The sequence below is a fragment of the Mus pahari genome, chromosome 2, assembly GCF_900095145.1.
Source record: "Mus pahari chromosome 2, PAHARI_EIJ_v1.1, whole genome shotgun sequence".
Taxonomy (NCBI): Eukaryota; Metazoa; Chordata; class Mammalia; order Rodentia; family Muridae; genus Mus; species Mus pahari.
In genome coordinates this window covers 90,431,631-90,443,511 of record NC_034591.1, presented here as the reverse complement: position 1 = coordinate 90,443,511, position 11,881 = coordinate 90,431,631, and the positions used below count along the sequence as shown (strand labels likewise).

Sequence of the window (11,881 nt, the reverse complement as noted above, 5' to 3'; positions counted from 1 at the left end):
GGTGGTGATGGTGGTGGTGGTGGTGATGGTGGTGGTGGTGGTGGTGGTGGTAGCGGTGGTTTGTTTTTGAGACAAGGTCACATGTAGCCCAGGTTGGTCTCATGTTTTGAAGCAGCGGGTTCAGGGTATTGTGTTTAGAATCTTTTTGTTGTTGTTGTTGTTGTTGTTTTGATTTTTCGAGACAGGGTTTCTCTGAATAGCCCTGGCTGTCCTGGAACTCACTCTGTAGACCAGGCTGGCCTCAAACTCAGAAATCTGCCTGCCTCTGCTTCCTGAGTGCTGGGCTTAAAGGCATGCGCCACCACGCCCGGCTTGTGTTTAGAATCTTATTGTGCTTAATACATCCATATGTCACAGCATCTCCAGGAAGACCAGACCAGAGATCCTCCCAGAGATAATGTGCCAAAGGTCTTGCCAAGCTGACCTGGCAAGGGCATGCTGGGTGCAGACACACTTTTTGCCAAAACCGACCATCTGAAGGCCACTCTCAGCCTCAGTAACTTCTAGAAAGAGCTCATCTTTTACCAGGCCGCCCCTGGGTCATTTCCCTTCTGGTCTACTTCTGACTTAAGGCAGAGTGCCAGCCCCTGTCTGCACAGCAGGCTGGGAAGGCATATCTGACTTCTGAGAATGGAAAAAACAATTATTGGTGTGGTTCCACTAAAGATACATGACATGCCAGTAGTCCAGTAGAGTGGCTTCTGTCCCCTTCAGTCTTCCATGAGCTCGGACAGCCAAGTCTCAGAGGCTCCTGTTCCACACACTGCACTCCCTGAGACCTTGGGCCACAGCCTATTCACTTGTCTTCCTTCAGGTCCTCAGAAGCCACCCCAGACCTTCCGTATGATGCCTTCCCTCTACTGACACCAAGGCCCCTCAACTCCAGCTAGACACATCCTCCATTTTTAGGCAACTATAACTCAAATTATGGTGTTCAGGTAAACTAAAACATGCCGTTAGCAAATTGGACCCTCAGGACCCCCTGCCAATGACAGATGATGTCTGCTGGGTTTTGCTGTTTGTTTTGAGATATAATCTCACACTGGCATGAACTCGCTATGCAGGGCAGGCAGGTCTAGAATTCTCCATGATCCTCCTGCCTCAGCTGTGAATTCCACTCTTGAGCCGCCCTGCACCTTGCGAATTGTTCTGTTAATATCACCATTCATCCAGAAGGAAACAGAAATTCAGAGAAGCTACCATCTCTTTGCTCTCTCCATCACTCAAGCAGCCTCCCAGGGGCTGGGGCTGTGCCGTTCTATCTGCGCTGAGGAGCCCTGTGCCAGCGAGCTAAGGGCTAGAGGTGATCCCACAGGAAGTCACACTCAGAGCGTCTTCTGAGCAACACCCCTCAGACTTCACATCGGATAAGACAGGTCTGTCACAGACAGTGTAGACTCCCAGACTGGGCGTGTCTTAACTTTTGTAGTCTTGGGGGAATCTGGGGACCTAAGTTGTTTGTTTGTTTCTGTTTGTTTGGTTTCTCTGTGTCCAGCTAGTCCTGGAACACACTTTGTAGATCAGGCTGGCCTGGAACTAACAGAGATCTCCCTGCCTCTGCCCCCCGAGTGCTGGGCTCGAAGGCCTGTACCTTCTCCAGGGATAGGGCAAGCTGAGGGACTGACTTTGTATCCCTAAGGGTTAGCTGACTCCCCTGGCCTAGATAATGGGCTGTTCACACAGGAGATTGGTAGCTGGAATCTCAGAAATCCATGGAGTCACTCTGTGCTCTGAACATACCATAACATGGACACTCAGTGCAGCCAGGCAGTGAGGGAGTCAACCTCCGAAACACGAGCCCTTGCAGTCCCCAGGCCCTGTCATGGCATGCACAAGGTGACCTCAGTCAGAAAGCGACTGTCCAGAGCCACCTGTCTGATGCGGCTGCTGAGGCAAACCTCTTGCTTTCCCTTCCTTTTGTCTCTGTGTGGCTGGTGTCCCTGTCCAGGCGACACAGGTTCTGTCTCCCTGCAGCCCTTTCCTACTCCCAGGCCTTGCGATTTGCCTATGCAAAGCCCTGGGCAGGAATGAGTAGCTGAGGTGAGGGTAAGAGCGAGGTGGCACTGGGAAATCCTGCCAGTTCCGGTTGGAGCAGGGTGGCATCCAGAATGTTCCCTTTAGTCTGATCTGTAGACTTTGATCCCACAGTTATCGATACCGGGTCTTGCTCTCCTCTTGTATAAATAAGAGAATCCCTTGGGTGAGAAAGTGGCCCCCTGACTCTTGGTCCAGCTGTGGAAGGATGCTGGGGCAGGAGATGAAGGGCAAGGACAGGCCCAGGACCTAGTTTCAGGGGGACTTGATCCTGTCTCCTCCACACTCCTCCCTTCCCATGGCACTACCTGGGCTCCCTACTGAGTTACCCTAGTGGCTTTTCTTGGCTTTATAAATGTTTGGGTTTTTTGTTTGTTTGTTTATTGAGACAGGGTCTTAAGTAGCCCAAACTGGCCTTGAATATGATATACAGCTGATAGCCTTAAGTTCTGATTCTCTTACTGGGATTATAGATGTGCCCAGATTTTATAGGGTGCTAGGGATCAAACACGGGGCTCTGTGTATGCTAAGTATGTGCTCTACCAACTGGACTAGGTCCCCAGCCCAGGAAATTTTCTCAGTTTCTCAGAGCCTCAATATTATGACTTCCCCTCCCCCAACTCATATGCTGAACCTCGAGTTCTAGTGACCCTAACAGAACACTGAGCCACTAGGGAGGCAATTAAGATTAAGTGGAGTTGCAAGAGTAAGGCCCTGATCCTAGAGTCTTGTGTCTTTATAAGAAGTAATACCCGGCTCAGCCGCCTCTGTGCTCACAGGCAGGAGGCTATCTGAGGACACCAAGTGAGGTGGCCTTATCTAAGCCAGGCACCGAGGTTTCATCAGAAACTAACCCCGATCTTGGCCTTCTATCCTCCTGATCTCGGAGGAAATAAAATCTCTGTTGTTTAAGCTGCTCAGTGTCGTGGTATTGTTACATCAGTGTGAGCTGACTAATAGAGTCGGTGTCGTCATTTGAAAGTGAGCGTAAAACTGGTACTTGCCTCATACAACTATTCTGGGAGTCCAGTGAGGAAATGACACTTGCAAGGTTTGACTGCTTTTCTGTAGCATCCTGGGTGTCTGAAGCAGTACCTCGTGTGTAGCTCATTTTTATAAACCAGTTGTTGTTGGTTTTTCTTGTTGTTGTTGTTTGTTTTATTTTGTTTTCATTTCATTTTGTTTTGTTTGAGGCAGGGTTTCACTGTGGAGGTCTGCCTGACCTGGAATTCAGTATGTGGTCTCATAGTCTCACTCAAAGCCTGCCTCAAACTCACAGAGATCCACCTGCCTCTGCCTCCCAAGTGCTGGGATTAAACGTGTGTGCCACCATGCCCATTTTGATAAATAGATGTTTTATAAACACCTCCATTAAAGAATAAACTGGTCACACGGAATTTGAGAGCCTCTGGATTTTCCCCTCACCTTTGACTTTTTGGATCCGTGATCACTACCCACTAGCGAGTGGTAGAAGGAGTAAAGTGTCCGGATGTGTGACAGCAAGGTGGCATCTGTCCATCAGTGTGGTGACATCTGTCCATCAATGTCACCCAGGACAGCTTTGAAAAGGTGATGCCCGAGAGCCACACCTGGTCTGTCTTAGGTCTTCTAGCTTGGCTGAAGAACTGGAGACCATAGCCATAGAGGACAGCGTGGCCCTGGGAGTGCCCTGGATAAAGTCCATTTTGGGTGGGAGACCACAGGTAGAGGCAGGCACCTTCCAATGCTTAGAATATGTAAATAATGGGAACAATGGAGCCCTTGTGCCCCAGGACATTTGTGGCAGCTCCTGGGCTCTAGAGAGGCAAAGGGGCTCCGCTCACCTACCTTGCCATGGTGAGACTTGGTTCCAGAGGATCCCCAGGCCCGTATACCTGCTGAGACTCCTGGAGACCAGGACTCTGGGCAGGGAGAATTCCAACTGTACTAACCACTCCGCTCCTGCTCTTTCTAGGACAGGTTCAGTGGCGGCAAGGCCCGGTGAGTACCCCTCTTTCTCCTGCTTGCCCCCTTGTCTTCACCTACCTCTCCCCTCACCGGAGCAGTCGTCTATCTCTATCCACGCATGACTGACCACCCGAGTGCTTCCACTCTGCCAGCCCTGTGCCCAGCCTCCCTAGGGTACCATCTCATCCAGCTGTGCACCAAAGGCCACTGGTTCTGCCTGCCCCCTGAGCCCCACCCCAGTCTTCTCCTTCCATTGCTCTGATCTCAGGTCCAGGCTGTCACACAGCTTCTTCGGGGAGCATTCCCAGTCATAGGTGTGGGTGGTCTCAAGTGCAATGTCACCCTGACAGCACTCGGGGTCTCCTTGGGCAGAGTCGAGTAGAGTCTGCTTACAGGTTGGGGCCACCACTCCTTCCCACCAGAGGTGCAGGTAAGCGCACAGTGGGTCTTAGGGGCCCAGCAGACCAGGGTCCTCCACAGTTGCATCTCCCCGAGTGACTCTAGGTAGTCTGTCCCACACCTGTCCAGCAAGGCTTAGCACCTAACCTTGGTGCTCTTACTTGTCTTGGTCAGAATCTGGGTGCAGGGGTCAGGAGCCATTGATGGGTGAAACAGACACATCTGCCGAGATCCCCGTGTCACCACACCTGTCTTGTCCACATGGCTAAAAAGGCCCCTTTTATGGGTTCCTTTAGTTGCAGGGTTGAGACCTATAGTTAAGGGCACATGGTTTAGTATTTATCAGGGAGGGGGCAAAACAGAGCCTTTTGCTGGAAGTAGATGGGCTGGGGTGGAGCAAAACCAGTCTATCTATCCAGACACCCAAGTTTGGAGAGAAAGTGGAGCCAACCCATCCTTCCTGCCTGGCCCAGAGTCATGGAGAAACAGGGTGAGTCAGAAGGCTTGAGGCTGGGGGAGGGGAGGGAGGCACCAGCCACCAGGGCCCGCCGTGTTCCATCCTCCATCTTCCCTGCGCCACCAGCATCCCTTTTTGAAGGCCCAAGAAGAGGGAGAAGAGGAGGATAAATATGAGCTGCCCCCCTGTGAGGTTCTGCCTGTCAGTCTGGCCCCTGCACAGTCTCTTGGCTCTAAAGATGACTCCTTATATCTGGGTGAGGGCCGAGGAGGGGAGGGGCTGGGAGGTTGGGTCAAGGCAAGAGGATCTAACAAAAGGAGAATCCGGCCCGGCCCGGCCTCTTTTCCTTCTGCCTGAGTTGGGGCAGAAAAGAGCCTCAGCTGGCTGCCACTGAGGCCTCTCAGTTGGGCAGAAAAGGCCAGAGAGATGACGGAAAGGAGTTAAAACTGTAAAGAAGGAGAATGGGGAGGAGGCAGGAGGGAGGGGCGAGGTAACTAAGGCAACGTCGACAAAGCAGGAAGCCCGACCCAGTCCCTAGGGCCTCGCGTTCCCTCCTCTGAAATCGCTGCACATCCTCCCAACCAGGGTGGGAATGCCCTGAGAGGCCACCACCACTGGCATCTCACCCCCCTGGGTTCAGCCACGTGGGGGCAGGGAAGCTGACTGTCTCCAGTTGCCATGGAGACAGAGCTGTCAAGAAGCCAATAAGTAGAGGGGACAGGAGGAGGGAGGGAGAGATGAGGGCTAGGTGGGGAGCCGGTGGAAAGTGGGAATAGACTAGGGAGGACCTTCCTCCCTCTCCCCAGTTTACAAAGCATGGAGTCTCTTTTTAGATCGTTCTGGGCCCCTGGATCCATCCAAGCCACCACTGCCCCCGCCTCAGTCTACCATGGCCAGAGGACTCCCCATAAACCCTTCCTTCCCTACCCGCCCTACCTTTGGCTACCATTTCCCGGTGAGTAAATCTTACAAACCTCCCGTGCCCGTTCCACTCGTGTTTATATTCTAGACGCCAGGAAACCTCTGATAACCGGTGCGTTACAAACCAGAGTCAAACAAACAAACAAACAAGCAATAATACTAGCCCTTCCACTTGCCTAAAGGGTCCTTTCATCCCGTCCTTAGCCACCCGCTGCTGCTCTGCTGCTCTGCTCCCTGCTCCCGGCACAGCTCAGCGGCTCTCTGTCCTCTGCTGAGGTTGGGGCCAGGGTTCAGCTGCCTTCACCTGGGCTCTGGGCCACAGGACCCATCTCTGGCCAGAGGGGCCAGCTGTCATCATTCCCAACTCCCTTTCCCACTGTGATCTGGTGGCTATCCACTTTTGTATTTTACAGAATAAAAAATAAATAAGTAGGCAGGGGAAATCTCACAGTAAGGAAAGGACCCCGACTAGAGGCAGAGGGAAGCGTTGTCAGTCTCCTTTTGTAGTGTTTTATGTTTGGTTGTTTGTTCAGTTGGGTTTTCTGGGGGAGGGCAGTTGAGAAGGGGTCTCATGGAGCCCAGGCTGGCCTTAGACCCATGTTCACCCCGCCTCTGCTTCAGGCATGAACAGGCTAACAAGTCAGTGTTAGGGTTGAAAGCAGCACATAGGCTCTATCCCCTGGCACCACAACTTCCTTGCTCTTCAACTGTCTGCACTTCACACCTCCAACCTTCCTCCCCCTTCCCTCCTCCCTCATTTTCCTCTTCCCATGATACCCACAGCTGAAGACAGCAATGAACCCACAGCCTGCAATCGCAAAGCAGGGACCTGTTTTTGGAAGGCAAGGTAGAGTGTCCCCTCTCTTTCCATGGCTCCACATAGGGAGGGGAGGCCTCTCCTACACATAGGTTAGAATTTTGGGGCTGCCCGGAACCCGGCTTGCTGCATTCCTCCTAGCCACACCTCCGTTCTGTTTGCCAAGCCTCCAAGTCAGTCAGTACAAGTACCATTCCCACCAAACCCATGAGCTGCTGTGCCCTAGAGAGTTCCAAAGCAGAGGCCCTGACCTCCAGGCCCTGGCTTCAGCCAGTGTGATCCCTGGGCCAGGTCAAACCTAAGACCCTCCGTAGTGAGACCACTGAGTATTATCCCTCGTCTACAGGCAGCCTTGGGCAGTTACTCCGATTGCCTCCACTCTCCAGAGACTTGGTCCCCATGGTCAGTGCCTTGAGACCTCTGACCACAGGACCTTAGGATGTCAAGATGAGGGGCGGGGAGGATGGACCACTTGGACCATCCCTGGGTAAAACAGGTTACAGGAGGGTTAGCGTCTTCCTGCCCAAGGTCAAACAGCTCACTCGAGGCAGTCCATCTTAGTCTCAGTTACTGGTAAACCTCTATCGCTTTGAGGTTTTTTTGTTTGGTTGGTTTTTGTTTTTGTTTTTTGTTTTTCTTACCATAAAGTTATCTGGAACCAAGCCTAGCAAATTTGGGGAGAAGTTAAGCCTGGTGACATTTCAAGGTTGTAAAGATAAAGGATGAGTGAATGAGGTATGTTCTCCTGGGTTTCCAAAATTAGCACTGAGAAGCACTGTGACCAACAGTGCCCAGGCTACTCCCCACTAGTGCTCATGAGTGCTCTGAGGAGCACTGCAACTAAGGGTGCCCCGCCCTTTCTCACTGATGTTCATGAGTGCTCTGAGGAGCACTGTGACTAAGGGTGCCCCGCCCTTTCTCACTGATGTTCATGAGTACTGGTTTTCCTTTTCCTTACAGGGCGAGGTGCACCTGCCAGAGTGGTGAGCTGCCTTCTTCTCTATCCTGTAGTCTAGGAACTTTTCTAGAAAACTGATGGGGCTGGGGTGAGCATCTGGGGGAAAGGTCTGGTGTAGAGTCGTTCTCTCTGCCAAAAATATGAGCCAGTGGTGCCACCCAGAGCCTCCCCACTCTCTGAGCACCCCTAAAGGAGAAGTCAGTTGGGACACGCCCTTCCTGTGTAGATAAGGAGAAAGTGAGATGGCTAGAGCCACCTTCCTCTCCCTCAGGGGCTTCTTCCATGTTGTACTTCCTCACTAATGAGGCAGATTTTTAAAAGAGACCACAGGTCTAGTCAAACCCATAGTTCTCCATCTTAGGTAACAGAGAAGCCAGATGAGGACATCTACCTGGAGTGTGAGCCGGATCCAGGTGAGTGCCTGCCCCTCCCACTACCCACAGTGGCCCGACCAAAGAGGTGACTGACACTCTCAGAGCAAAAACAGGGGGTGGGGAGTGGGGAGGGGGTGTTCTCAGCTGCTACTGAGCAGAATCTCCCCATGGAAGGTCTCCAGGGGAGCCAAGTCAAAGGCAACAGTACGACCCCTAGGCTGTTCTCAGCCACTTCCTGATCAGCCTGGACTGCCCTGCCTGGTCCCCAGCCAGCCCCTGTCTGCCCTCTCTGTTCCAGTGCCAGTCTTGACGAGGTCTCTGAGCTCCAAAGCCCTGTTACCTCCAGTTCCTCTGCCAAGAACATCTGGATTGCCCAAGTAAGATGCAGCAGTGGAAGGGAACAACATGGGACAATGGGTTTACTAATAAAGAGAACCCCAGAGGCCAGACACGGTAGCAAATGTCTTTCTTTAATCCCAGCATTTGGGCAGCAGAGGCAGGCAGATTTCAGTGAATTCAAGGCCAGTCTAACTTACATAGAGAGTTTTGGATCAACTGAGGCTGCCTAGTGAAACCCTGTCTCAAAAAGAATAAAAAATGGGTTAAAAAAGAAAAACAAGGGCTGGAGAGATGGTTCAGTGGTTAGGAGCATGGCTGCTCTTTCAGAGGTCCTGAGTTCACTTTCAGCAACCACAGTGGCTCACAACCACCTGTAATGGGATCCAGTGCCCTCTTCTGGTGTGTCTGGAGACTGACAGTGTATTCACATATATAAAATAAATCTAAAAAAAAAAAAAAAAGAAAAAGAAAGAAAACAAAACAAAAAAGAAATCCTCTGAGCTCTGCTCCCCAATTTATTCCTTGTAGGTCAGTGGTTGGTCACCAGGAGGCTCGGAATGTAAGAGGCTAGTGGTCAAGGAAGAAGTGATCCCAGAGGGGTGGGAGGGAGGCCTAGGGTGGGACTTCAGATTTTGGGCAGCAGCCTGGAAGGCCAGCTCTCATCTGACCAGACTTCCTGTGTCCCAGGGAGCTGTGGATGGCATGTTGAAAGGTAAGTCCGCACATCTGCTCTGTTAGGATCTCACTCCCTCTGGCCATGGATCCTCCCCCCCAGGTCCTCAGGTCCTGTTTACTTCACCAAGGGGGTCCATGCAACTGACTCCTGCCTGATCAGGCTTGAGAGGACCCTCTTGGGCCTTTCCCAGGGTCTGCGCTAACTCGAGAAGCTGCCAGTGTGTGTCCCAAGATCAGTTCTCCCTTGGAAATCAGGCAAGGCCTGTCTGGTAGGTCCTCCCCACGCGTCAGGCCTAGGAAGGCAAGGGCACAGAATGGCCCATGTTGGGGTTCGAACGTGCCAGCCCCCTCTGCTGCAGTAGCCATCCATGAAGCCTTCTTATCCATCCCCTTGCTGGTTCCAGCCCTCTTCTCTGCTTCTTTCAGCAGGAAGGAGGCTGTCTGCTTCCTCCATAGCCCCTGCTCTGAGTAGCTCTGCTGCTGAGGTGAGCAGGAGCTGAGGCAGATGTGGGAGATGCCTGTGGGCGTAGAGTCCTTGCCCGGGAGTCCTCCTAACCCTGGGGCCTCCCCCCCCCCCCGGAACACACATGTACTGAACTGAGTGTGCAGCTCCCCCGTGCTGCCCCCCAGGCACAGACACTACGTGGTTTGGCCTGTAGGACTCAGGGTGGGGCCGGCAGATGGAAACACAAATAACTGTACCCCAGGGTTCTCTGCTCTCCATGCCCAGCTCAGTGCTTGGGTGTCTCTTTGAGTAGCTCTGTGTATTATACAGAATGGTAGTCTGCTGGGTCAGCCTTGGTACTCCGGGAACTGTGACCGTCAGTCTGTTGAGAGAGCCCTGCTTCACTTCCAAAAGGTGGGCATCTGTCAACTCTTGGCCTTCACAGCAAGTCCTTCTAGTCTCTGCCCGTGGCTGATGAAGCTGGCAGTAAGGGCTGGGGAGGCACTCCACATAATTAGTCAGCTGGGCTTAGGCAACTAAGATGAAGTTCATGGCCGGGGTCTCCTCCACAGGATGGGGCCTACACGGTGCGCCTCAGCTCTGGGCCTCACAGTTCCCAGCCCTTCACTCTGGCAGTACTCCTCAGAGGCCGCGTCTTCAACATTCCCATCCGGCAACTGGACGGCGGGCACCACTATGCCCTGGGTCGGGAGGGCAGGAATCATGAGGAGGTGGGTACCAGATGAATCATGGGCCAAATCAACAGAGCACCACCTGGGCCTGGCCTGGAGCATGTGTGTTGTTTGGGGTGTGTGTGTGTGTGTGCTGGGAGCAGACACTGACTGCTTCCCTCCCTCACCCTGGCTTGAACAGAAATGACAGAGGTGAGGCCTCTGAGGTAGTTCTGTGTCTAAGTGCCTGCCTTGCAATGTGAGGGTCTGAGTTTTACCCCCAGAGCCTCAGGGGGTAAAGTAAAGCAGGAGTGGTGGCTCAGGTTTATAATCTTGGCCCGGGGAGGTTGAGAAACAGGTATTCAAGCCAGTGAGAGGCCTTGTCTCAGAAGACAAGGTTGGGACTGGAGAGATGGCACTCACTGGTTTGAACTGGGGCTCCCAGTACCCATGTGGCCATCACACTTGTCTATAGCCCCAGTTCTGAGGGACTTACCGCCCTCTCTGGCCTCTGCAAGCACACATATGTGGCATGCACATATATCCGTGTACGTAAGACACTCATACCTATTTTTAAAAAATTAAAAGAAAAATCCTAATAAACAAGGTAGCTGGCATGGTGACGCTCACCTTTGATCCTAGTCCTTGGGAGCTGGAAGCAGATGGATCTCTTTATTTCTAGACCAGATGGAACTACACAGTGAGACTGTGTTTAAAAACAAATTAAAGCTCTCTGTGTGTGTGTGTGTGTGTGTGTAGCCAGAGGCCGGAACATCTTCCCAGGCATCTGGCACTGTGAAAAGAGGCCTATCCTTTCGGGGAAGCGCTCCCTTGTGCCGTTCTTCAGTCTTCATAGGGACAAGGTGAGGGCAATGAGACCGCCTGAGAGGAGGGCAGAAATCTCCAAGGACCTTTGTCCCCCAGCAACTGTTGGCTTCAGACCTAGACAGTCGTCCACCACTCAGCTTCCCTTGAGAGAGGCCACAGCCAAGGCCCAGGCCTAAAGCAGTTCCCACCCAGCTCTGGCTGGCCAATAGCATAGCAGGCCTGTGCAGTGGCAGGCTTACAACCAGACAGTAGAGCGGCGCTGCAGGCTCACAGTGCAGTGGGAAGAAAAATATCTAGAAATATGCCAGGCCCCACAGTTGCCTTAGAAAGTTGTTGGCAAACAAAAACCTAAGGGACCCACAGATGCCCTGCCTGCCTCATCCAGCTCTTCTCCTCCGTGGCCGCCATGGTTCAGCATTACACGAAGCACCCCCTGCCCCTTGTGGACCGACACAGCGGCAACCGGGGATTCACCTACCTGCTCTTCCCCACCAAGCCCTGAAGAAACAGCCGAACACAGATCCCCCTCGGGCACGGGGTGTGTGCCCCTTCACTCTCCCCTCCCAGACACAGATCCCCCCTCGGGCACGGGGTGTGTGCCCCTTCACTCTCCCCTCCCAGACACAGATCCCCCCTCGGGCACGTGGTGTGTGCCCCTTCATTCTTCCCTCCCAGCCACAGATCCCCCCTCGGGCACGGGGTGTGTGCCCCTTCACTCTCCCCTCCCACTTTAGGCGGCTTTCTTTACCCTGCCTGCCTCCACCCCAAGAGCTCTGCAGGTTAAAACTGAGAAGCATGAAGATGGCCACGTGGGAGGCTGGCTTCCTCAGAGACATTGCCTCTCCTTAGTCTGACTGACTTGTGGGTGGTTTGCATCTTCTGGGAGGAACTAGGTTCCCAGCACACAGTATACTTTCAATAAACATGTACTGACTGAATTCTCTTTTAATACCGCACGCACCCCATTTTGAGTATTATAGTAGGTACATCTGTGTGTGATCATATGCATGTGAGGG

General features: G+C 52.8%; 1 protein-coding gene across 1 annotated transcript; it reads left to right on the top strand.

The window, feature by feature from the left end:
• The first annotated feature begins 4,857 nt into the window (after positions 1 to 4,857).
• On the top strand, positions 4,858 to 11,487 carry Sh2d6 (SH2 domain containing 6). The gene is made up of 13 exons (XM_021191227.2): positions 4,858 to 4,870; positions 4,986 to 5,093; positions 5,671 to 5,792; positions 6,542 to 6,605; positions 7,536 to 7,558; positions 7,895 to 7,946; positions 8,206 to 8,284; positions 8,775 to 8,805; positions 8,934 to 8,958; positions 9,348 to 9,406; positions 9,697 to 9,780; positions 9,939 to 10,097; positions 11,251 to 11,487. The coding sequence occupies exons 1-13, from the start codon at positions 4,858 to 4,860 to the stop codon at positions 11,365 to 11,367; spliced, it is 936 nt and encodes a 311-aa protein (XP_021046886.1). The 3' UTR covers positions 11,368 to 11,487.
• The last annotated feature ends 394 nt before the right edge of the window (positions 11,488 to 11,881 follow it).

Coding starts and splice junctions, on each gene's coding strand:
- Sh2d6 (XM_021191227.2), top strand. Junction 5,094..5,670: donor AGATGACTCCTTATATCTGG/GTGAGGGCCGAG, acceptor GTCTCTTTTTAG/ATCGTTCTGGGCCCCTGGAT. Junction 10,098..11,250: donor AGGGCAGGAATCATGAGGAG/GTGGGTACCAGA, acceptor TGCCTCATCCAG/CTCTTCTCCTCCGTGGCCGC.